This window comes from Phyllostomus hastatus, unplaced genomic scaffold, assembly GCF_019186645.2.
Source record: "Phyllostomus hastatus isolate PE091 unplaced genomic scaffold, TTU_PhHast_1.1 phas_contig_86, whole genome shotgun sequence".
Classification (NCBI taxonomy): Eukaryota; Metazoa; Chordata; class Mammalia; order Chiroptera; family Phyllostomidae; genus Phyllostomus; species Phyllostomus hastatus.
The window spans coordinates 54,111,248-54,139,016 of NW_025333977.1; the positions used below are offsets into that span (position 1 = coordinate 54,111,248).

The window sequence follows — 27,769 nt, forward strand, 5'->3', positions numbered from 1 at the left end:
CAGTGACAGATGAGTGCGTAAAGATGTGATGATACACACACACAATAACAAGAACAATGGAATGCTATGCAGCAATAAAGAAAAAAGTAAAATCTTGTGATTTGCCACAATATGGATTGACCTAGCAGGTATTTTGCTAAGTGAAGTAAGTCAGACAGAGAATGACAAATTTGACAAATACCATATAATATGGAATCAAAAACAAAACAAACAAAACAAAACCAAAACATACTCATAGAAACAGAGACCAAAAGGATGGTTACCAGAGGAGAGAGAAATGGAGGAATAATTTGAAAAGGTAAATGGGAATATAGTGAATAATATTGTTTTAAGTTTGCACAGTGACAGACAATTACTAGAATTAGAGGGGTGATATCACTGTAAGGTATAAAAATGTCAAATTTCACTGGAAACTAAATATAACTAATATAGTATTGTATACCAACTTACAAAGTATACTTAAATTTAAATAAATATTTTATAAATGAAATCAACAAAGTGAAATGGCATCCTATTAAACAGGATAAAATATTTGTAACTCATATATTTAATAAATGCTTAATATGCAAAGTATATAAAGAATTCCTACAGCTCAATAGCTAAAAAGCAAACGATCTGATTAAAAAATGGGCAGAGGACTTGCACGAATACTTTCCCCATGAAGACATACAGGTAGCCAACAGATGTATAATAAGGTGCTCACCTTTACCAGCTATACCAGAAATATAAATCAAACTACAATGAGATATCACCTTATACCTGTTCAATTGGCAACTATCAATAAGACAAGAAATAATAACTCGGAGAAGATGTGAAAAAAAAAAAAAAAGAAAAAGAAATCCTGTACACTGCTGGTGGAAGTGTAAACTGGTGCAGCCACTATGGAAAACAGTATGGAGAATCCTCAAAAACAAAACAGAACAAAACAAAAACCCCTGTCATAGGACCCATCAATTCCACTTCTGAGCATTTATTCAGAGAAAACAAAACACTGACTTAGAAAAGGAGCAATTGTTGAGAAAAAAGAGCACTTGTACACTGTTAGCTGGAATGTAAAATGGTACAGCTGCTAAGGAAAACAGTATGAAAAGTCCTTAAAAAGTATGCATAGAGTCACCATGGGACCCAGCCTCTTCTGGTTATCCACCTGAATTATTTGAAAACACTTATTTATAAGGATGAATCCACACCTATGTTCACTATAGCATTATTCATGATAGACATGGAAACAACTTAAATGTCTTTCAAAGGCTGACCAGTTAAAAATGTAGCACACGTATATGACACGATATTATTCAACCGTAGAAAGGAATATTGCCATTTTCAACAACACAGATGAATCTTGAGGGTGACATGCTAAGTGAAGTCAGTCAGAAAGAACAAGAACCATATGATTTCACTCATATGTGAGATATAAAGAAAACAGAAAGCAACAAATTCACAGACATGGACAACGGTGTTATGGTCTCTAGAGAATAAGGAGGTGGGGGAGGGTGGAGAGGGTAAAAGGGGCAAATATGTGCTGACAAAAGGGCACTAGGCTTTGGGTGATGAGCACATGATGAGTAAACAGATGACGTATTACAGAATTAAAAACCCTTGAAAATTATATAATGTGATTAACTGATGTTATGCCCCAATAAATTCAATTTGCAAAAAGGAAAATTGCTAAAAAGAGTAGATCTTAAAGTCTTCCTCATAAGGAAAAACAATTTTTCATAACTATATATGATGATGGATATTAACTAGAATTATTGAGGTGATCATTTTGCAATACATATAGAGTCATTATGTTGTACACCTGAAACTAATATAATGTTATATATTAATTACATTTTAATAAAAGGGAAATTACTTAAATGTACCATTCATGCATTAATATATTAAATTAACATGGACACATAATTATTCTGCTCATATTTGGAGAGTTTTCGCCCTAATCAAAAGGTTTGGGGGAGGAAATAACTCATGCTATATTTTATTTTCTCATAGAAAAACAATTATCTGCCAATATCATGTCTGAACAGTTATGTGCTGCAACCTTTTAGGACAACCACTGTAAATGTCAAATGTATGCAGTCAAATATCAACATACATGTTCACAGTTTACTACACAGTATAAAGGTGTATCTGACCTCAATGTTCTCATCTGTAAATCTAACCAAAGTAAATGATTTGGAAGCTCCATACACATCTAATATTCAAAATCTCAGCACTCCAGTAGAGAAATTTATTATTTAACATTTATTCCCAAGAAAACTAAATCATGCCAAACTTATTTAATATCAATTATATTTAGTAATTTAGTACATTTGGGAAAAAAAAAACATTTATATCACTGGGCCAAGAAAACCTTACCCACTGCTATGCAGATAAATAAATCAGAGTGAACCTCAAAACATAATAGAAGACCCATGATTTACTAATGTGGTACGGTGTCATTATTTGTCACAGAATCTTCTTATGTATCCATTATTTTTTGTACCTGACTGTTGTATTTATTTCTTTAAATACTTGCTTGGCACACACATTAAGAGAGTGTTTCAAATTATCCATAGGTAAGCCATGTAGCGAATGCTTTCCCTTTTGAATAATTTTTAAGATTTATATCAGTTTGTTTGAAATAACTGAAAGCAACCCAAACCCTTTATGAGTAAATGAAAGAAATCTTAGAGAATGTCACATCTTCAACAGTCAGGGTTAAAGTGGCTGTTTCTGAAAGGCTGTAAGAATAAAAGAAGTTCTTTACATCGTCCTTCCTACAGAAAAAAAAAATAGAAAAGAATTATAGGCTATAATGTTGCTGGGTCTCAATCAAATCAAATAACATTAAAAAAAAAAAAAAAAGACAGCAGGAGTGGAGCTCCGCATTCTATTTAGGCTCCTGGATCAGAAGAGTTAGGAGAGGGAGCTGTTCTCACAAATCATTCTCTTGTTAAATTCTGTAGTGGGGCTTCATTAAACCTCTTGGCTGATGGCGTTTTACTTTCAGCCAGTTTACAAAGGGCTCAGCTTGGCAATATTGATTCTTTAAGTCTCTTCACACATTGATTTCTTGGGTTTTCTTTTTATAATCACAAATCTCTTTTCCTATCAGCCCTTCAAATTGGGACTAATTTTTTAAAAATCATTATTTTAACTACAAAATAAACAGCAGCAGCAGCAAAAAAAAAAAATCACAAAAAATCTGCAGCAAATCCTGTAAGGGAGGCTTTTTGAATAAGACTTGAGTTTAGCATTAAAAATGGCAATACATATACCAGGAGGTGGCATACAAATATAACATGGTGATGTGTGTATATTGTATCAACATGTTATAATTACAGATGAATATATTATAATTACATAAGCAATTATATTATTATAATATATAAACTATTACACAAACAAATATAAATATCCCCCAACCACTGAAATGCTATTTATTATAGTAATGCTGATCTTACTGGGCCTATGTGGATCCCCCCATATGTCAGGGTGAATCATTCCCTAAAGACCTGGTCTATTCTATCTTGTCAGAGTCTGGCAAAAATGTCACATACATGTCAAGGTTCTTAAAGTCATCCAGTAAAGCTCTGGGGGTTTTATAGTATGTGTTTCATCACACTGTTGATGAACTCGCAGTTCTTAACCAGGATCTCACATTGTAGTAAACCGCACTTGAACCTGCCAAAAGGCCCCCCGACACTATTAGTTTTGGCTTTGAATCAAATAACCACATTAATGGCCAGAAACAATGTACTATTATACTGCCAGCTTTTCTGAAATTGGCAATTTAAGCAAACTGTTCCAACGAATGATTTAAATGAAGTCTACATCAAAGACGGGAAATTCAGAACTGAAAGACCCAGCTTTTTCTCTCGTTACTTCTTTTATGCCTGAGTATCATACGAGCTCTGAAAAGTCATATGACTCTTCCACAAAGATCTCATATGCTGATAGGAAGCTGAACATAGCACACCCTGTATATGGAAACCATAAATTTATAAAGGAGACCTTCTTCCCCCCATAGCTTATTTTTTGAATATGGGTTTATTAAATCTTATGCCCTAGTACTGCCAATAAAAGCCAAAGCATGCTATCTTGTTTTACTTTTACCTAAATTTTAATTTCACATTCTGAAATAGTTACTTAGTGACCCATAAAAAGAAAAAATCCACACACACATGCAGTATGTTGCACTGTAGAAGATTACCATGTGATTTGGTTATCTTCAAAGTTGTTACTTCACATCTTAGAAAATGGTCCAAATGAACAGATGCACATTCCTTTTAATGGATTATGCCTTTCATCCATTTTCAAGACTATTAAAGTTTTAAGTTATATGGAAGTTATTACTGGAGACCATCTCAGAGCCAAATTATTTTTATCTCCGGTTAATTCAATTGTTCCAATATATGAATTATATTTATTCAAGGAACAGTGAAGGAATTCCATATTATTGATTCTATCAGGAAATTTACCAGCATTGAACATACCAGGAGGGATAATAATTATGTTTAGAGATCAAAGGAAGTCATGTTAGTTATGAATCTGTTTAATTAAAAAAATCCTTATTTGGGTCTGAAATGCATATGTATGTATGTGTGTCATATTTTTAATGAAAGTACTTTAAATGAAATGCATATGCTGTGTAATATACTTCAATTATCTCCTGTTGCCTGAGGTGACTAGAATAAAATGGTGACATATTTACCATGGCTACAGAAATCTTGAGAGCTGTTGTTTATTAAAAAATACTTATTGTATATCTATGCAAAATATTTTGGGAGATACACAATGACTCAGACCCTAATCCTTTCCTACAGCTAGTGATGGGCAACAGAGAGCACCGAAGGCAATGAGGTCCACATTCTTTTTTTTTTTAATATATTTTATTGATTATGCTATTACGGTTGTCCCATTTTCCCCCTTCATTCCCCTCCGCCCTGTATACCCTCTCCCACCCACATCCACCCCTTTAGTCATGCCTATGTGTCATACTTATAAGTTCTTTAGCTTCTACATTTCCCATACTATTCTTACCCTCCCCCTATCTATTTTCAACCTACATTCTATGCTACTTATTCTCTGTACCTTTTCCCCCTCTCTCCTCCTCCCACTCCCCTGTTGCTAACCCTCCATGTGATCACCATTTCTGTGGTTCTGTTCCTGTTCTAGTTGTTTGCTTAGTTTCTTTTGGTTTTGCTCTAGGTGTGGTTGTTAATAATTGTGAGTTTGCTGTCTTTTACTTTACTATACATGTTTTTTTTTCATCTTCTTTTCTTAGGTAAGTCCCTTTAACATTTCATAAAATAAGAGCTTGGTGATGATGAACTCCTTTAACTTGACCTTATCTGAAAAGCACTTTATCTACCCTTCCATTCTAAATGAAAGCTTTGCTGCATAGAGTAATCTGGGATGTAGGTCCTTGTCTTTCATGACTTGGAATACTTCTTTCCAGCCCCTTCTTGCCTGTAAGGTCTCTTTGGAGAAATCAGCTGACAATCTGATGGGAACTCCTTTGTAGGTTACTGTCCACTTATCTCTTGCTACTTCTAGGATTCTCTCCTTCATTTTTACCTTGGCTAATGTAATTATGATGTGCCTTGGTGTGTTTCTTCTTGGGTCCAACTTCTTTGGGACTCTCTGAGCTTCCTGGACTTCTTGGAAGTCTATTTCCTTTACCAGATTGGGGAAGTTCTCCTTTATTATTTGTTCAAATAACTTTTCCACTTGTTGCTCTTCCTCTTCCCCTTCTGGTACCCCTAGATATTGGAACGTTTAAAGATGTCCTGGAGGTTCCTAAGCCTCTTCTCATATTTTTGAATTCTTATTTCTTTATTCTTTCCTGTTTGGTTGTTACTTTCTTCCTTCTGGTCCACTCTATTGTTTTGAGTCCCAGTTTCCTTCCCATCACTATTGGTTCCTTGTGCATTTTCCTTCATTTCTTTTATGGTAACCTGCATTTTTTTCACGTAATTTGCGCCCAAAATCAACCAATTCTATGAGCTTCCTGATCACCAGTGTTTTGAACTGTGCATCTGATAGATTGGCTATTTCTCAGTCGCTTAAAATGATGAGTCCTGGGGCATTGATCTGTTCTTCTGTTTGAGACATGTCTCTCTTTCTCTTTTTTTTTTTTTTTGGTCTGGTCGCTCCTGTTACGGTGAGGGGTGGAGCCTTCGGTGTTCACCAGGGCTGGGCACCCCAGTCGCTAGATTGTGACACTGTATGTGGGGGCGGGGGTGGGGGCGGGAGGGAACAATGGCGGTAGCTCCGTTCTCCTGGGACCCCAGTCCCTTCTCTGGGATCCTGGGCTGTGCACTCTGCCCTGCTCCACAATCGCCTCCTCACTGGGTCTGCCAGCTGCCGCTTGCGTACTCAGGGTCCACCCGCTGGGATCTTGAGTGCCCCAGATGCCTTACTCGCCCCTGGTTGCCTTATATGCCCAACTCTCTCTGCTCTCCTTGCCACGACCTGCGCCTGGCTGCTCCTCTCTGTCCCTCCTACTGGTCTGGATGAATGGGTCTATTTCAACCTCTTGGCTGTCTGACTTCCATTCAGATAAATTCCCTATCAGTTCTGGGTGTTATTCTGCCTCTAAATTGTTGTTCCAATCTTAGTTGTGCGTGGAGGTACAATGTGTCCACCTATGCCTCCATCTTGGCCAGAAGTCAAGGTCCACATTCTGACATATACGTGCTGCTGAAGTGACCTCCTCATCCCTGGCCTTTATGTCATCATTGCTTCCACTTTTACTGAGCATCTCAATTCTTCAAATAATGCACTAAACATTTCCAATGTATGAGCTCATTTAATCCTCAAAACAATCTTATAAGCTAGACATTTTCATCCCATTTTATTGTTGGGAAAACTGAAAACCAGAAATTATTAGCTTGCACATTCATCATTTGAATCCAAGTGTGTCTGTCAGAAAGACTATCCTACTGATTTTATTTTACAAAATGTTTGGTAACAGCAGCAGCGGGTGGCGGGGGGTGGGGGGAGGTATGCCTTTAAAACACTTTCCAAAGGAATACTAAGGAATACTTTCCAAAGCTAGATCTCAATATCAAGGAAGCACAAACATAATCTTTGCAAAAAAGTAAAACCATTACTAAATTCTACAATAATCAGCTATCAAAAAATTAAATTTCTATGGACAAAATAAATATTACTGGAAATCTGAAGGATTTTTTAAAATATTTAATGTATTTATTTTTGCAGACAGTGGGAGGGAGGGAAAGAGGGAGAGAAATATCAATGTGTGGTTGCCTCTCCAGTGCCTCCTACTGGGGACCTGGACTGCAACTCAGGCATGTGCCCTGACTGAACCCTGACTGAATGCCCTGGGAATTGAACACACAACCCTTTGGTTCACAGGCCAGCAGCGCTCAATCCACTGAGCTACACCAGGTGAAGGATTTTTAATTATTTTGGAAAAGTTGATAAAAAATAATTTTAACAATTCCTTTTGCATAAGTACTTTATAATCTATGAGCTACTTTCATGAGATATATTTTAATTATTTTATTTTATATCAATACACTGATGTTTTAATTATATGTACATTCACTTTTTAACAGATGAGAACACTGAAACTCACAGCAGTTAAGTAACTCACTCAGGATCCCACATCTGGTAGATATCAGGGCAGCCCTCGATTCACAGAGAAAATGATATAAAGATGTACTATCACAAGCAAGGACACTAGGAAAGCAAAGAAAACAAAGTGTACCTCTAAAGAAATCACAGTCCTGTGGGGGCAGATACTGAAATGCAGTAAGAGTGGTGGTAATATCCAGTGACTATATGAATGGGGAAATCTGTTACACATACTAGTAGTGTAGGGACTGTCTGCAAAGCTGCTTCTTTTTTTTAAAAAAAAACTGTTTTTTAAAGCAGATATTTAGAGAAAAAGAGAAAGAGAGAGAGTGAAACATCAATTTGTTGTGTCACTTATTTACGCATTCATTGGTTGATTCTTGTATGTGCCCTAACCAGGGATCAAACCCACATCCTGAGTGTATCAGGATGATGCTTTAACCAACTGAGCTACCTGGCAAAGCTTCTTTGAGGATTATTACCTGATCAGAGTCCAAGAGTAGGAGTAATTAGCAAGTAGAAGATGGGCCGAGACATTTTAGACCAAGGGACCAACAAAGAAAAGCCCAGAGGTAGGCCACACAGTATGTGCACAGAAGGATATATAAACAATGCAGTGATCTTAGACTGAAAGGGAGGAGTAGCAAGAGAAAAGGCTCAGAGGCCAGACAGGGCACTATTAAGTATTTTAGATGTTATTCTGGAGAAATGAGAACCATGACAATTTTTTAATGGATAAAATTAATGTAATTAGATTTGTGTTTTAGGTTGATGAAATTGTTGTGTGAAGAATGGTTTCTACGGGGCAAGATGGAGGCCACAAAACTGGTTAGAGGTTAACCATTTGACTGTTAGAGAGAGGAGGCCTGGATTAAAGCAATAATAAGAAGGTGAGAGAGTTGAGAAATACTTAAAAGGCAAAATAAGTAGGGTTTTGTGATGACGGTCATACGAGAGTGAACAGAGTAAAGAAAGTATGACCCCACCACCACCCACGCTATCTACTGACGTCTATGTGCAGGTTACAGTGCTTTCAACTGAATGTTGAAAGTAAGAGCATTTGGCCTCCGATGCCGAGTCTTCTCCCATTTTCACTGCCTCACCATTATTTCCTGTGAATAGTCACACTCTGCTCAGCAGAAACTTAAAAGCTTAGACAGACACCTGATAGGTGCTTCTTGTTTCACCGAAAAGTATTTTTCACTGAAAAGTAGTATTCTTACTGTGCAATTCTGAGTTTATTAGGATACCACACAGGAGTCAGCAAAGCTTCTTGTTTGAAGCATAAGGTTCACTAGCAGTGAGGAGAGAGGCTCTAGAAAACATGCCATTAGTAGTAACTAAATCAGCCAAAAGACAGAATGAGTTCTTTTTTCCTACCATTGTATCTCCCTGGTCTCATGGCAATCTGAGACTTTAAGGCTCAGCCTCCCTAAAGCTGTCAGTGGCTAATCAATCCTAATGAGGAAGGGCTCTTTCTTTCACTGTACTGTGACATAAATACTGATGGGAAGCCTCAGACAAAAAACAATTCTTCAAAACGGAAGACAATGCACATCCTTCAGATCTTTCATTTGAATATTCCTAATGTATGCCAACAATATGATTAAAAGAGATAGTGACACCCCTCATAATATCATATTTTATAAGTTAAAAAGTAAAACAAATGAAACTGAGGGAATACATTAATTTTACATCACAGGAAGAATGAACAAGGACATAGGAGAAAAGAACTGGGATTTGTCCAAAATCCTACTTGTCTGGTAGCAGAGCATTACCTGGTTCAGAGACACTGGCATCAGCCTTTTCTTTTAACAGAGTGGTTGCTGAAAGGGCAGAAGAGAAACGGCTTCCTGAGCTACAAACAATAACTGGTCACTGGGGGAGGCCGGAGGAGAAGTGCAGTGGGGTGTGAACTAAGATCTCAATGTCCAGCGCCCAGGGTCTGACTGGCCCCATAGTCAGGGCTAAAGGGAAATGGGAGGACCAAATGTCTTTTAGTTCCTATTGAAAGAGAGACAGACAAAAATGAGATTGATTTTCTTAATGGTTCAACTCAGTGAAGATAATATGTGATTGCTTGGGGAGCAGCTACTACGTGGAAGTCCGTTTTCAGTTTGGTTTCCTGTGACAGACACAGCGATGGGAACATGATCACTCTGGTGATAGAGGGATGCAAATTTACTCTGGAAATGAAATTTTAACAGTAATAAGAGCTGCTTTATCTGTAAAGTTGCAAAGGGAGTGGAAAGATTAATAATGCTATCTAGTTTGTTTTGTTTAAACAATGAGTATCACTGAAGCAAAGAGTCATGAGAATTCTTAGAGGCAGACAGCAAGTTAGGAAATGGGAGAATTTAGTGTTTAAACTGTATACAGCTTTATCGTCTATCTTTCTTTTGGGATATCACTCCTCAAAAGTGGAATTATTTAAAAAGCTGTCAACATTCTTATCATAAATAAATAATTACTAATTTAAAGGTTTTGTTACTAATAATATAGTAAATAAAAGTATTTGTCTTCCTTTATTTTTCTTTTAATTGTTTTGAAATTACATCCATTCTGCTTTTCTTAAAGGCTGCCTTCTGCCACAGACAAAAATAAAAAAAAACAAACCCATCATGAATTGTTTCAAAAATAAAAACAAGTAAAACATTTAAGTTGGCTACTATGTGACTCCAAGAACCCTGAGGCCCACATGGCAAGCATTTAACAAAGGTCTAATAGGTACAGGTGAAGAGAATAAAATATAAAACACATCTGCTACCATTTTGGGACACTAAGTAGAGGCATGAATTTTCCAGGTTTAAATGGCACACTGGATTAAAAATCTGGCAGGGCTCACCCATCTATTTTGTTCTCGTTCGATTTTATATTTCCTAGGTATGTAACAACTTATAAAATGATTATAAATATCAGAGTGTAATCTTTTTCTGTAAAATGTGGAGCCATTATGCAATATGAAATCCTAGCTCAGAGGATAATTCTTTCCTACCAACACAGAGCCAGAAAGAAATCTTAACACTTGTCAAAATGAGACATTAAAGTGCAAATATAACAATGTAATAAATCTAAACTGAGGTGACATGTATTTGAAAAGATGACTGATTTTGTTTGTGATTTTAAGTTCACAAAGAAAATTCTTGAGGAAGTATGTAAATGTTATACATACGGAGAAAAAAAATCAGTGTAGACACTGAGTATAATAAATAACCCACCACCGATGGGTTAAATTTATAAGTGATAAATCTTTGATTATTCCAGAAAAAAACAGAATATCAAGTTCAGGTTAATTGAATTATCTGATTAACCAGGATTTAAACAGAAACTATTTTTCTGCTGTAATCATTCCAAACAGCATTATATCACCATATTTTATTGGTCATGTAATAGACACTAATTATATTTCAACAGTTCAAATTACTGCACAGTCATTGAGTCTCATTATACGAGTTTCCATGATGCACCAAAATTGACATGCAAATTGAAGGAATCTGGATTTTATTTTTTATTGACTAAAAATTTACAGTGAATTGGATGTACATATTTTTAATCAGAAGGTTCCTAATAGTACCATAATTTACCTCTTTTCCAAGTAAAATAAGTCTATATTACAATTAATGAATATTTTGAGTTGGTTCAGTGGCTTTTGCATTCTGCTTCCCAAGAAAAGGTAGTCCAAACAATGTTATGTATGATACATACATGGCATTGGTTTTAGGGGTCATGCGACAGAGTACTTAATTGAAACTTTCAAGTAGTCACTAAGGAGAAGAAGTTTGAAGTTTTTGAGGATATTTGCTCATGGATAATCTTACTAGTCTCAGAATGAATTACCAGGAAACATCCCTAATTTACAGAAAGATAACATGAAATGCTGAGAATCCACATAACTGGAAAACAGTCACTCATAGAGACAAGACAATTAGAGTAGGGATGGAATACCCTCTGATGAATGTTTTCCCATAAGAAGAGCACTGCAGTGCACATAAAATATAAGTTTTGAATCACTTCTATTCCCAAATGGTCATAATTTTCATTAATTTACCTAGTTATTTTATAAAACTTCAACATGTCTAGCACAAACTTTGACAGCACTAACAAGATCAAACACTGGATTTACTGCAAAAGTCAGTAAAGTTTATTTTTAAGATTTTATTTATTTATTAGAGAGAGGGGAAGGGAAAGAGGAAGAGAGGGAGAGAAACACTGGTCAGTGCCTCTGTATGCACCTCAAACAGGGACTGAACCCACAATGTAGGAATGTGCCCTGATGGGAAATCGAAACAGGCAACCTTTTGCCTGCGGGATGATGCCCCACCAACTGAGTCACAATGGTCAGGTCAATCCAAAAAGGTGTTTTTTAATGAAAATGTAATAATTTATATTTGAAAAGTTTTCAGTAATGTTACACAATAAATTATTATGAATATATTAGTGTTGAAGATTCCTCAGTTACAATAGCAGAGAAAAAATTCCTGTCTAGAATTATGTGAACATTACTATTTTCTTACAAAATAACCAATAATTATTAAAATTAAGCAATAAAGCTATCAATAATAACACATATGAATATAATGTTCCTTATTTATAAAATATGTACTCTGTAACAGATGTTGAACATTTCATGTAGTTTAATCTAATCATTACAAAATGCTGTGAAGTTTGCATTACTATACTCATTTTATACATGTGGAAACTGAGTCACAGGAAGTGTAAATAATCTTTTCTAGGTCACACAGTTGGTAAACTACATAGGCAGGAGAGTTCAACTAAATTCTGTCTGACTCCAATGTCCATGCTCTTAGTTACACAATTCTTTGTAACATACTTTTTCCAGTTCTGGCAACTGCCAAACTTTAAAGAAATGTTTTTAAGTCATTTATTATTTCTATCAGTTCATCAGGGTACAGCTCCTCAGTGCAAAGATTCATGAACTTGATTGTTTTAAAAAGAAATAAAAACAAATTTTTGCACCCCAATTCAGACCTGCTAAATCGGGTGCTCTAGAAACATGCTAGATAATCTGTATATTTAACAAGCTTCTGGTAAGTTTAGGAAACTTGGCCTAGTCCTAGGTTTTATTCTGTTCCCTTTCAAACACAGACCACCAGGCAGGCAGGCAGGCAGGCATCATAGATGCAATCTATTCAAATTTGATCCATCTGAACCTACTGTTGGCGCTCAGGATCAAAGCCACTAGAAACTGCTGGAATTTCCTCTAGGACACCCCCACATCCCTAAGATATTTCTACCACTCAAGCAGAAGATTAAGGTCCATATTCATTTCACTTTGTAACAAACACTTATTAGACAAAGTGCCTACTAGATACCCAGTACCATGCTAAAAACTGAACAGCACACGAGTAGGAAAAAAAAATACTTAGAGTTAATGAAGGAATATTTAAGGCAGGAATATTTGAGGGGATATATACAGATAGAATATCCAGTTATTTTTTAAATGTTAAAACAAATCATGTCTTTACTGAGGGTGAAAACCATAGTGACCTTCATTTAAGACACTTGTTCCCTATAACTTCTGTCTGGAGGGCATGCCTTTAGTATCCAGCATCCATTCTCAAAATTAAATATTCACTGTGTGAGAAATGAGCAAAAGGAAACTTATTTCTAATTTCATACTGACTCCCACAGTCCATTCTAAAAATGAACCATAAGTAAAATACAGAAATCAAAAACTACACTACTAAATTTCTTATTATAATTGTTTCCTGCTATCAAATTTCTTCATCTCTGATTAGTAGTTTCCTTTGTATTACCTATTATTTTTCTACAATCTCAAATGAAGAAAAAAAGATATAACTTCTCGAGTTTCCTTTAAAAAGTTCCCTCTTTTATTTTTCTTAGTTACTTTTACAGTTTGGAATTATACTGCTTTCTTCAGTGGGTTATATGTATTATTCTAGCATGTTAAAGATATTTTAACAGTGATCTTAATATGCACATTTTAATATTTTAATCAAATACCTTCTCAACAATATACTAATCTTCCATAAGTTTATAGAAAGCAATAGAGTTGAAATAAGAACAAAATTCTTCAAGCAGTTTCTGGATTTGATCATTTGTACCCAATTTCCATTGAAATGAGAGCCTAGGGAACAAGAATTCCATATAGAAAATTTAAGGCTGAATTAGCTTTAAAATTGAGTTTAAAATTGCAGGGGGAAAAAAAAAACACCTCTATTTTGATTTCAATGTCTACTGTACACACAGCAAAATGGTTATTCTTTATAAAAGCATCAGACTCCCGAGGTAAAGAACTATAAAACATAAAGTGAAACACTACATCTCTCTGACGAATGTGATAGACAATCAACCTTCCTGTCACAATTGCCTGGAGATAGACACACCTTTTCATGTCTCGTATTCATCCTGTGCTACCTTCACTGCTTCTGGAGGGCTTTTGAACTTGGATTTGACATCTCTTAAATATATGCTTTCTCTAAATGTGAAGGGGTTTTCTTTTCTTGCAGTGTTAGCCTTATGTGGAGTTCAAGTCTAACTTAGATTAAAGAGAGGTAGTTTAGTTCTTAGAAATTCAATGTTTGTTCTTGATCCTTTCTTTTTTATCTTTTGTTTTTATGAGGTTCAGCTAAAAACCCCAAAGTGGGACATAATGGCTTAAAAGACAAGGAGGAAATACTCTTTATTCTTTTTTTTTCTACTGTTAAAAAGCCCACAAGGCTCTTTTGTAGAAAGCCTGCAGTAGAAGCACTCCCTCAAAAGCCACCTTTTTCTTCATAATAGCCTTAGAGGAGACTGTTCAGAAAAGATGACAGCACCCAGTGCAGCTAATGTCAGACCAAGAAACAAGCTAAGTGGTTTATGGCCAAGATCCCTGTTTACTCTATATACTTACAAAAATAAGAAATTTTTTTCACCAACAAAATAATTTTTAAAGGTCGCTATCTCTCAAATGCCACAATAAATTTTGTGTCCTTTCTCAAATGGGAAAAAATGAGAGAAAATTCTCAGATGTGACACTGTAAAATATAATTATTGAGAAAGGAGAAAAGGGATTATGAGAATAAAAAACATCTGGGTTAAGGAATACAAAGAAGATGACGGAATCATTTCTGTACATCAGTTTAAGACATCACTCTGTCCTGGCTGGCATAGCTCAGTGGATTGAGTACAGGCTGCGAACCAGGCATCGCAGGTTCGATTCCCAGTCAGGGCACATGCCTGGGTTGCAGGCCACAACCCCCAGCAACCACACATTGATGTTTCTGTTTCTCTCTGTCTCTCTGTCTCTGTCTCTGTCTCTGTCTCTGTCTCTGTCTCTGTCTCTCTCTCTCTTCCTTTTTCCCTTCCCTCTCTAACAATAAATAAAAAAAAAAATAAAAAAAAAGACATCACTCTAACATTCAAAAACTTGCAGCCATAGAATATGGCATCCACTTTTAGCTCCTATGAGACTAAATAATAAGTCTTTATCAAAATCAGCAGAGTGAAAATATAACTCATTCACTGAGTGTGTGTTATGTCACAGACATTGTGTGCACAGAAAAAGACTGCAAAAGTCCCTTTGCTGTGGATGGATCTTGCATTCTGGAAGGAATGGAATCTTCTCATTTTTGTATTCCAGATTGTACAGATCCTTGCAAGTGCATTACCTGAAAAGGGATGGTAGATTTGTTTGCATTCAAAGACAAAGTTTTTTGGCTATAGCTGTCATTTAATTAAGAGATTAGAAGGGCTCTATGTTTGAAGACCCAGAGATTACAGCACATTCTCTTCCTTTACTTGACCAAGACAGAACTCTCCATAATTTTGAAGATTTAATTTCATTTCCTGTAATAAATGCTTATAGACTTCCCATATGCAAAACATCAATTTCCTTAAAATATTTCTAGCACTATTTTAAACCTCTCTTTAATATATACTAGGGTAATAAATATTTCCTTCAAATATTAACATTATATTTCATACAAAACAACCACAGCAAACTGTTCCCACACCTTACCTTGGACGGTCAAAGTAGCTGACGCTTCAGCTTTTCCAACCATATTTTCCGCAACACAAGTATATGACCCCATGTCACCAGCCATCACCTTCCGAATTTTCAAGGTATGATCATCTCTGATTTCATATCTAGTGGCATAACAAAAGACAATTAAGTGACTCTTTATTTAAAAAGACCTCATCATTACAAAGACACATCTGGGCATCAAACAACGTTTGTTTCAGAAAATTTAAAACACCAGGAAAAATGCGCCATTCCCTTAACCAGCATGCAGACAGAAAAGAGCTTCTTTTTAAATTTATGTGGGCTAAAATATTGAACTACATTTTAAAAAACTGTTTTTGGGAACTTTTGGAACTTATTCTTTCATTCCTTCAAGCTATTGTATTCACATTAAGGTTAAAAAGGTAGTGGCCATTCAATTTTTATATGCCAGACAGAAAGAGTTTTACAGATTTTTATCTTTTAAAATTCTTACAACCAATGTAGGAAGTTCAGGCTCATCTCGACTCTGCAGAGAAGAAATCCCAGGCAGAGGAGGGAAGGTAACGGGCTGGAGTTAGTCCTCACTAGGTCAGTGGCAGGGTCATCTGAACCCAGACAGTTGCATTCTAGAGACACTTCCCTCACCTCACTTCCCTCCCTTTAAGTGCTGGGTTCCCCTTGAAGTTTCACTTCAAACCCACTTTTTCTCTACGTAATATTCCTGAGTTATATTACCTACTACAGTTTATATATTGATTGACCACCCAAACACTCCCAATGCCTATTTCATCTAAACTCCAAATTCATAATCCTGACTGATTAATAACTAGATATCATATCCCTCAGGTACTTAATATTCAATGTTAAAGAAAATTTTCTTACACTATCATATAAACAAACTTCTCCTAACACAATCAACCAATCTTTCTTCAACAGCACCTTATATTTAAAAAATCATCCAATTCATCACTTTAGTTTCAGAAATTCCTTGCCACTATGGACTCCTCTCTCCCTCTCATCTCCCAGTGCAGGCAAATTCACGTCACTTATATGGGCGTCAATGGCAACCCTGACACTAGCCTCTCCCCACATGAATGTAATATCACTTCTTGTCACATACCCTATGTACTAGCCATGTTAAACTTTCCACCATTCAGAACATGTAATGCTCTTTCTCAGATTTGCATGTATGTTGCAATGTCACTTTTGCTGGAATACTCTTCTCCTCTTTCTTATCAAATTGATGTATTTTTCCCCAAAAGCATTGCTTGCATGTTACTTCCCTTTGATAACTTTCTCCTAATTTACTTCTCTCAACAGTCTACTTTTATGTGACCAAAGGGTTTGCTGCATTCTTGTGTATCCATACATGTCCTCACCTGTGAGCTCTTGAGAGCAGAAAATATGTCTAAGCCACTACTGTAACCTAGTAGGGGCTCAACACATGCTTACTGAAGGACACATTGGCAAGGGAAGCCAATATCTGGACGCTTCATTTCATTGTCTCATCTCCTAAGGCTGGGAGTATATGTCTGCTCCTAGACAGTTTAAGGACTTGACACATATCAAGAAACTCTGATTTCTATTACTCCTTGGTGATGCTGTAGCCAAGCAAAGGGCAGCCTGCTTTTTAATTGGTTCCTAGCTATATTATTAATGCCATACCTTCCTTCCTTACCCTATCAATTCTCTTATAAGCAATTGATATTAACTGTGGTCTGGTTGAACAGAAGAGAAACCTGGGCCGGCCAGGGTCATGAATGTATAGTTCTTATCTGAAATCCTCAGAGAAAGCATGGCGACCTGATTCTAATTATCTCTAGGTTGTCTGGCCCCTGACCAAGAAGCCTGGAGTGGAGTATTCTAATGACACACAAGTGAACCATGTTCTGATGGGGAAGTCTGAGTGTATTAATCACATCATTAAATTCTGACCTATACCTGGATTTGGGCAGTTCTCCATCATCTTTCCTCCACCGCACCGTAGGCACAGGGTCACCTCGGGCCTCACATTTGAATTCCGCACTGTCATCCACGGTTACTGCCAAGTTACTAGGTCTCTTCACAAATGATGGTCTCTCTAAAATTAGAAAAAGCCTTCTCAAAAAAAACACAAAAAGATAAACTAAAAACTATTTTATATGTTCAGTCAGAACAGATTTATAATTTAAAATCCTATTTAGAAAATTAGCCCTGCCCTGACCAGCATGGCTCAGGGCATCCCCATAAACCAAAAGGTCATGAGTTCCACCTCCAGTCAGGGCACATGCCTGGGTTGCAGGTTTGGTCTCCAGTCAGGTGCATTTGAGAGGAAACTGATTGATGTTTCTCTCCCTCCCTTTCCCTCTCTCTAAAACTAATAAGCATCTCCTCAGGTGAGCATATAAAAAAAGAAAAGAAAGAAAAATTATCCACATAGTTTCCTACTTCTAGAAACTCCTCCTATGTTTAGTGCTTCCTCCCAGTTTTGCCCCCATGTCTTGGATGCTGTGCCTCAGGCTGCTTTACTTACTCCTCTCCTCTTCCCACACCCCAAGAATGTTGGTTAACCTTCTTTAAAAAGGTCATTTCTTTCCCCTGGTACAAAGATACTAAATAATAATAAATGGTGAGGTTTACTGTGAGCAGATCAGATAAAATGCACTTACCTAAGACAGTGAGCTCTGCTACTTCACTCTCACGCTCCCCAACCATGTTGGTACCAACACAAACATATTTTCCAGCATCACTTTTGCGGGTGTAAGTAATCATAAGCTTTCCTCCTCGTATCTTAAAAAAAAGTTTCACATGCACACTATTAAAATTGTTTAGCTGTGTTTTTAGATGACAGAACGAAGTCTACTTTCTAAGCATATAAAGCAAAATTATATAAAAAAGCCAATGTGTAGTACTTGCTATATTTATAGGTAGTAACTTGAAACAGAATTTATTCCAAAGGTACAATATAAAAGAGGCAAAACATTTCTACTAGCCCGCATTTCTAGTAAAGTTACCTTATTTTACATAACGAGAAATTTGTATTTCTGAACCAGCCTTCTTTTTTCCTATTATTTAGTTAAATGGAAAACAAAAACCTGCGTGAATAATATGGTTAGCAAGTGAAAAAACGAACAGGAAAATTCTTAAAACCTTATGAGTATGGTTTATATGGAAGTACATATTAGCTGTAAGTGATTTTAAGAAAGCATATTCTAATATTATAACGTGTGGAAGTAAAAATGCCTCTAATTACTTAATTTGTCAGAGTTGCTTTGAAGGAATAGATCCTGATTGTCCAAACACTGCAGAACCTGGCATTTAAAAAACATAGGCGTTGCTGATGCCCACACACGTTCTCGGGGACTCAGGAGGTGGAGACTGAAGAGATATCAATAAATCATCTGGAGAGTCATTCTGGTACACTCTTGAACATTTAATTATTTAAACAAGAATTAATTACAAATGTAAACAGACTTCCAGTACAATAAGTAGGCTGAAGCTAACCATGAATTAAGACTAGGATGCAGAAACTGAACTATCTTTACTTAGTTTAATATCCTTTTGGTGGGGAGCTAATTTCAATTACCCATGAATATCTAAACCTTGGAACGGTTTTGTCAGGGCTCTGAACCTTGGAAAGGTTTTGTCAGGGAGAACTTCCACATGTTTATTCATGGAGGTTTTGACCCCGGAGTTATTCTGTGCTGTACATCAATTAGACAAAGAAGGAAAGAAAGATAGAAAAAAAGAAGGGAGAGAGAAGGGAGGGGTGGAGGAGGTCATTTATTCAAGCAGAGTTATTTCTCATCACACTAGTTTATTGAAACTACTACTTTATGAAAATGGGGCCATACTATTTTGGAATGCCTAAATTGTCTTATTTCAACTCAAATTAGAAATTATTAACAGGGTAATTTTAACTTCTGTGACTTTAGAACTTGATATTGTTTTCAGTCATGCTACTTTGAAAATGTTCACAATTCTTTATGTATCATATATAAAAACCATCCAGGGATTTTTCTCCGCCTTTTTCATGACTCTCTTCCTCATATGGAGAGTAATGCTGGCATGTAGTAGTTACTCAAAAAAATTTTGTTGAATTCAACCTGCTTTTTATTTTTTTTAATCCTCACCCAAGGACACGCTTACCAAACTCAGAAAGGCCAAAAAAGGCAGAGAGAGAGAGAGAGAGAGAGAGAAAGAGAGAAAGAAGCAGGCGCAGACAGACAGACATCCATTGGTTGCCTTCCATACATGCCCACACCTGGGATAGAACCCATAACCTTTTTTTTTCCTTTTTGTATACAGGATGATGCTCCAACCAACTGAGTCACCCTGCCAGGTTGACTGTAACCTGCCTTTATAGACAAAATCCAGTCTGTTATCCAATGAAGCATTTCTGTAAAGGCTTATAGTAGTTATAAGATATGTTAATAACAATTTTATTGTTTTCATATATACTAACCTAAATATTCAAACAGAATAATGTGAAAAAAATGTCATGTGAAAAGAATCTTCCTTAAGTCTACTGTTCATGTGACACATGCTCTTCTGGAACCTGCATTTTTACCGCAATAGCATACTGAGGATATTTTTACATTTTAAATGTTGAAAACATTGTATACAGATCATCAGAGTCTATTTCAATGGCTACATAGTATTCTGTTATACATAGTATTCTATTACAGAATATGGATTTACCAATTTTTACCAAACTAATTTCTTCTTGGTAGATGTTTCAAGTATTTCACTTTTCCCATTTTAGAAACCACACTGAAAATCAGCCTCCTTTTGAATATATCTTTTCTCACATGGGTATTATGTCCATAGAAGGCCTCAAAGTGAGATTCTTAAATCAAACGTCTACCCAGCATTAGAGCTAATGGATGGCAGTGTTAACTCTTTTATGTTTTTATAAAGTTTTGGTCTTTAGCATAAACATGCTGTGAGACTGTGAGGAGAAAGCACTGTAACCTCATTTCTCACTTAAGGGTCAGCAGCTCAGAAAAGTACAACTTCTCCTCCCACATACCTCTTCTCTGCCCATTAGTACAACAGGCCTTAATTATGCTTTTAATTGTCAGATTTCCTCCCTGCCTGTGAACTCCAAGGCAGAGAAGCATATCTACTTCCTGTCTGTGGTCCCAGGAATCCTCGCAATGCCCAGCAAATTATATGATTTTTGTGAAAGGAAGAGTGACCTGCCTGATGTCATACAGAGTGTTGGAGCAGGACTAAGATTTTAGTAAGATACGGATTTCGGCTACATGAGATGCACAAGAAAAGAGAAGAAATGCACAGTCCAGAGCTTGATTAGCAACTTCAGTTTTAATAAACTCAAGTTCTTGAGGTGCAGGAAATCTGTGTACCATAATAACAAGACCCTTTAAAGAAGTTTCACTGTAACCTTTCACCATATACATATTTTGAAAAACACAAACATTTCCAAAATCTTGAGGAAACTAAATCATTCCAGAAAAAAGGAAAGTGACAAATTCTCTTCTCGATATGAAAATTAAGTGATCTCAGATGTTGTCCTACATGTTCCTTTACTGGTTCTCTAACTTCGGACAAAACACTGAGCCTCATTCAGTACCCTAGAATCTAACCTTCAATGTCCTTGCACATTTGGGTGGTCAGTCCAGTTCTGAAGGGATTGCACATTAATATGTTACAGCCATAGCAAAGTAAAAAATAAATAAATAAGTGCTTTATTCTTTTTGTTCTAAAAATTAAGTCAGTGAGTCCTATCTACAATAAAACATAAGACTTAAGAATAATTTTAGCCATGTCCAGATGGCTCAGTAGGTTGGGACATCATCCCATACACCAAAAGATTGTGGGTTTGATCCCCAGTTGGGGAGTGTACAGCAGGCAACCGATTAATGTTTTCTTCTCTCTTACATCGATGTCTTTCTCTCTGTTTCTCTTTCTGTCTCTTTTACTCTTCTCTAAAATCAACAAACATATCCTTGGGTGAGGATTAAAAAACAACAATTTCAAAAGATATTCAAATACATAGGATAAGTCAAAGAGTGAGAACATAATTTTCAAAATACAGATTTATTTTTATAGCTTCAGTAAAACATAGTAATAATTTACTTTTACAAATCTTAAATACTTGAGAATGCAGAGTTTTAAATCAACTTGCTCAGGCACACGTGGGACACCAATTAACATTATATATTACAGCTCAATGCTGTGATATTCTGAAAGAATCTGTGTAAATGGAGAAGAAGGGGAATTTAGTTAACAAGAGTTATGAGACGACAGCCTGGAGATTCTCAGTCATGGAAAAATTCCAGTGTTGAGATGAATGGGAGGAAACAAGAACTTAGGTGAACTAAAACTTCAAAGAAAGCTATGAAGTCCTAAAGAGTGTGTTGTACACACCCATTACCATCATCCCAATCACATATTACACATGGTTCAATCTTGGAAACATTTTCTAACTAATCTATTAGTCTTATCCTTTATGAACACATAGCTATGCTTTTTTAAAAGATTTTATGTATTTATTTTTAGACAAAGGGAAAAGGAGGGAGAAAGACATCACTGTGTGGTTGCCTCTTGCGCATCCCCTACTGGGGACCTGGCCTGAAACCCAGGCATATTCCCTGACGGGGAATCAAACCAGTGACCGCTTGGTTCACAGGGCGGCTCTCAGTCCACTCAGCCACACCAGCCGGGGCTGTTTTTGTTTTATATATAAATAAACTGTTATTGTTCCATAAAGATTTATTTTACAGACTTGCTTGCTAAATCATATCTACTGCTCAAATTTATAATAACTCACCAGGCACTGTACAAAATATTTTCTCTGTCCTTTTTAAGTAAACAAACTACAATAGTACAGATCACCATGACAATTTTTTTCTAAAATATTTTTTTTAAATGAATCAGGGGTCTTGAGTGTTTTTCATTAGTATCATTATATGACTAAAAGTATACATTTATCACAGCTGTGTTCATTTACATATATAATTTCTATATGGATGGGAAAATAACATAGCTAATTGAGTACTGAAATAATATTAAACTTAGAAAACATTTTTAGTAAGAAAAATACACGTTTTGGGTAACAATAGCATAAACACTAATCATCTGTAATTCAATGAAGTCAACTAAATTGCACTTAGGGTTTTTTATTCCAGATATTCTTTTTTTTAACATCATTTCTTTTTTTTTTTAGATTTTATTTATTTATTTTTAGAGAGGGAAGGGAGAGAGAAAGAGAGAGAGAGAAACATCAATGTGTGGTTGCTGGGGGCCGTGGCCTGCAACCCAGGCATGTTCCCTGACTGGGAATCAAACCTGTGACACTTTGGTTTGCAGCCCACGCTCAATCCCCTGAACTACATCAGCCAGGGCTATTCCAGATATTCTTTACCAGCATTAAGTTGAAATCAAACTCAAAATTAAAATATATACCAAAAATAATTTTAAAGATTTTAAAATTCCAGATAATCTTTCAAATTGATCAAAAGTAGCTACATCCACATAGCAAAACAAAGTAAGGATGGGCCCTGGAGTTAGAGGGCCTCAAACTATGTCTATATGGCTTCAGGCACAGTATTAACTCCTCTGTACTTATGTTTTTCATCTTTAAAATGGGGATACTGTTAATACACATCTCCAAGGATGTTATGAGGATTACATGAGATTAATCATACAAAGCACTTAGGAAAATGCCTGTACATTATAATTATGATTATGGATTCAATAATTTAAGAGATATTTTTCCAGCTCTGCTCTGGCTGGTATGGCTCAGTGAATTGAGTGTGGGCCTGCAAATCAAAGTGTCAACAGTTCAATTCTCAGTCAGGGCACATGACTGAATTGTGAGCCAGGTCCTGAGGGGGTGGGTCACATGAGAGGCAACCACACACTAATGTTTCTCTCCCTCCCTTCCCCTCTGTCTAAAAATAAATAAATAAAATCTTTTTCTTAAAAGAAGATTTTGTCCAATAAAAAAATCTTTTTCTTTTTTTGTTAGGCTACATTCAGAAGCTTTCCATTAAATTATTATTAACACATCTTCCATAAGTTTTGTGAGAAAAAAAATGAGTATTTAAATCAATACAGCAAAGCCTTAGAAACAAATAATTCTTAGGCTAAATATGTTTTACTTATTTTCTCCAAAACAGTGACTATCTATGGGGGCCATGAGCCTCCATCTCCCAGAAGATATTTGGCAATGACATTTTTGGTTGTCACTACCGGGACGGGTGAGTACTGACAGTAGGTATAGGCCAAGGAGGCTGCTAAAGAGCTAACAATGCTCAGGAGACCCCCGCACCCCCCCCCCACCCCCCCACCCCCCCGCAATGAAGAATCATCACACCCAAAATGGCAACAGCCCTGAGGCTGAGAATCTGGCCTAAGGATAAATGCTGGATTATAATGACAAAAGTAAGGAGGGGTTAAAATTACAATAAATGTTTACTTGGGAAATCACTGCCTAGACTTCCAAAATTAGTATATAACTACCTGTACACAATTTGCACTCCATCAATAAGAGACTTTCTGTATAAAATACTCTATTCTGTTCTATACTCACTGGCAATAATGGTTAAGGATCCCAAAGAAGATGCTACAATTTAAGTGGGAGATTAAATAGCATTAGCAAACCTGGGAAAAATTTATTTCTGCAGAGATGATAGAGGCAGAAATTAACAAAAGCAATGGAAAATAATATGACAAAGAAATTTAAAAAGTAATGGATGAAAATAATACTTTTCAAATTCCAGAAATTCAAACTGATTTGGCATTATACCAGTGGCTAAACTGAAACACGGCTAACCAAAAACCATAATTCTATTGTCTATGGTCACAGACGTGGACTACATGGCAGTTTGTTCTTTTTAATAAAAAAGGAGCAGAAAAACATAGTACTATAACCCTTATCAAATATAACATACCAGCTTTCAGAAAGTATCTACTATTAACAATGACATTTTATGTTGAGTCATATAAAATCAGTGATTGTATAAAGTGACTTCTTTACACATACTAAATCTTAGTGTCCCTTTGTAAAAGCAAAACTTGATGTTTTTTCTCTCTACATAGAAAAGAAAAATATGTCTAACACAAACAAAACACTATAAATGTAAAAAACTGTGCTATTTAAAACAAGCGAAGAAATATTTCTTGGCAGGTCTCTTCCTGCAGCTGGATTTGACAGCCAAATTGTAAACCTATCAAAAACGAGTTTGTATAATGAACAGACACAACGTTAAACACTACACTGCAGCCACACTGCTTCAATTAACATAATCCCGGTAGTGGAGAAGCAGAATTTGTTAAGCTTTCAGACAATATGCTGGCATCTAGCCTATGTCAAAAATCCAAAGCAGAGGTCCTACTTCCTCATTACCATATACCTTAGCAGCCCACAGCAGTAACCACATTAGAAGCCCACATTTCCATAAGCTCTAGACAGTGCTTGAAGGGGGGCCGGGGCTATCTACATACTTGATGAAAACAAAACAAAAAAGATCCAGTAGTCTTGCTCCTTTGGGGGAAGAAGACAAGGAGGAGACAAGAAAAACATGGTTAAAAAAAAACTTTAAAGTTTCCAATACTCTCACACTTAATATTTTTCTTCAACAGCATCAGACTAAAACAAATGTTTTGAGACATTAAGGTAAGAATACCTCGATGTGTTTGATATACAGGATTCTTATATGCTAGCATTTTCCCTTTAAGAACTTATAAATGATTATTTTCTTTAGGGATAAAAGGTCTTCTCTCACACTTAAAGACTTTGCTGAAGCAGTTGAAAATCCCTTTGCAGATGCTTTCATCTCCTTTACTAAATCATTTACTGAATAATAAGATAATACAAAAAAGTATAAACTTAAAGGACACATGGTCAAAAACTAGGGGGAGGGGGGTAATGGGAGGGAAGTGGGGAGGGGTAGGAGGGGGGGCTGGACTGGGAGTAAAAAGGAGAAAACTGTATTTGGACAATGATTAAAATAAAATTAAAAAAGAAAGAGGAGAAAAAAAGATAATATAAAAAAGTCCAGTTTAAGATGAAGTTTTTCAACCCAAAGAGAAGAGAATCATTTTATGTTTCTCGTAAGCATGAAACCACCACAATCAGAATTCGAATTTTCCAGAATGCAAGAATAAAAATTTCTTTTTCTTTGCACATGAACAAGCATGCTCTCTTTCCAACAGTAAATTAAGTAAGCTTTTTTGTCTGGTTATTCTATGGAGTATACAGCTTACCCTGCAATCAGTGCTTAAAATCAGAAATAAAGATGAACTTAAAATGAACTCCTTGGTATGTCTTCATTTTCTAGCCTAAAGCAAGTCAGATGATTTGCAGTATCTGTTACACAGGAATTTTTTTTCAGGCCTCACCCCCACAATGTGATCCATACACCTCTAGGTTAACATGCTAAACCACTGGGGCTAATTAACCAGTTGTGCTACACAAAATCTTTTCTGCTTTTAATTACATTAACCTAATGTGACTTGAATTCAGCAGACCAAAAACGAAACCACTAATTATATTAAGGGCTTCAAAGATGATTTCAGATTGCCAACCACCAAACTGTCATACAATTTATTTCATTTCCTTTAATAGAATTTTGCATTTGCATTGTGTATTTCTTAATAGAAACACTATTTTAAAAACACATCATAACAATTGATTATATGAATACTGGTTTAGAATGCTCAAGGAGAAATACATTGAAATAATATATATGACACATAGGTGTCATCATACCAGTAAGAAATTATAAAATACCTAATTTTTACAATTTTCTAAAACATTAAAGGCTCAGAAATATTCATTTACAATAACCCTGTTTGATAAACAGGTCTAACATGATGAGTAAAATTTTAAGAGTACCAGGGTTTAGAAATTAATTTTTCTGAAAAGCTTGATTCTTTACCACAGTTTCATACTATTTTGCAAAATAAATGAGATGAGAGGTTTTGAATTACAACTGAATATCATCCTGAAAACAATTCACTACTAACTCTTTGACTGGAATACCTCTTCATAGCAGTGCTGTCAATTCTGCCTGGATCTTTGACCTACAGAACAGATATCAAGCTGTTGTAAACTAGAGGAGAAGTACTTTGCATGGGTGTTAGACTTCTTAATGACAATGAAATGCAGGTACCCCAGATGGCCTGTCATAGCCCCCAGACATTCTCCTTCCTGAAATAAACTGCAGGGCAGTTGTGGATGGTCCCTAAGGACTCCTTTCAACAGAGACATGGAAAGAAAAGTCACAATAACAGCTTTTATTTAAAATTTAGCATGAATTCAACAACAACAACAACAAAATAAACCAAAAAAATATAATTATTTAAGCAAGGAGCCCAGAAAGGAAGAAAGTGGAATAATACCCTAAGTTATTACTTTACAGCCTGGCTGCAAGAGTGGTATCACCCTTCACTGTAAACAATTTGGATTAAAGCATACTTTTTAACATATACTATGGTACCTTTTAAAAATCATCCTTCTTCACTGCATTCTAAATTAAGCAAAACCACTGGAGGTAGTGTCATATACTGCATAAATGATAGGACTGAATAAAATGCACATCTCATAGCAATCTTTATATACACATAACCAAGTGAAACACAAATGGCATAATTCAAACCTTACACAACATGAAATAAATTACAGGGTTTCTTATCTGGCAATACTTCTTGCTCACACCCCCACATAAGTAATTCAATGATAAAACTTAATAGAGAGGCCATGTCTATAATTAATTTCATATTTTCACTAATTATGGTTTAATATCATGAGGTATTTTATATAACTCTAATGTACACATTAATAATTTTGTTGTTTTCTCGCTCTTTGGAACCTGAATTTTAATATAGCTAGTCAGATAAAAACATAAATTTTTGATAAATCTTCATTATCAAAAATCATTATATAAAACAATTTATATTTACTACTCCAGTCACCGATGATACCATTTCGAAACGGTATCATCTTTAATTTTAAGAAATTAAATTTATTTATTCTCTTTATTTGTACTAATCTCGACACACAAATATGTTTTTTAAAAATGGTATCACAGCCCAGGGTGGATGGCTCAGTTGGTTAGAGCATCATCCCAATATGCCAAGGTTGTGACTTTGATCCCTGGTCAGGGCACATATAAGACTCAACCAATGAAAAGTAAGTGGAATACTAAATCAATGTTTCTTTTTCTCTTTCTCTCTTTTTCCCTTCCTCTGTCACTAAATAAT

General features: G+C 35.8%; 1 protein-coding gene across 4 annotated transcripts in view; it reads right to left on the reverse strand.

Moving 5' to 3' along the window:
• The window catches only part of ROBO1 (roundabout guidance receptor 1), a 408,510-nt gene that overhangs the window by 96,693 nt on the left and 284,048 nt on the right, over nucleotides 1–27,769 (reverse strand). For all 4 annotated transcript variants that reach the window (XM_045851195.1, XM_045851193.1, XM_045851194.1 and 1 more), the window contains exons 4-6: nucleotides 18,205–18,325; nucleotides 17,498–17,636; nucleotides 15,572–15,699 (exon numbers count right to left, since the gene is read on the reverse strand). In XM_045851195.1, the coding sequence (XP_045707151.1) occupies nucleotides 15,572–15,699; nucleotides 17,498–17,636; nucleotides 18,205–18,325 (388 nt within the window). The remainder of the gene's footprint in view (nucleotides 1–15,571; nucleotides 15,700–17,497; nucleotides 17,637–18,204; nucleotides 18,326–27,769) is intronic.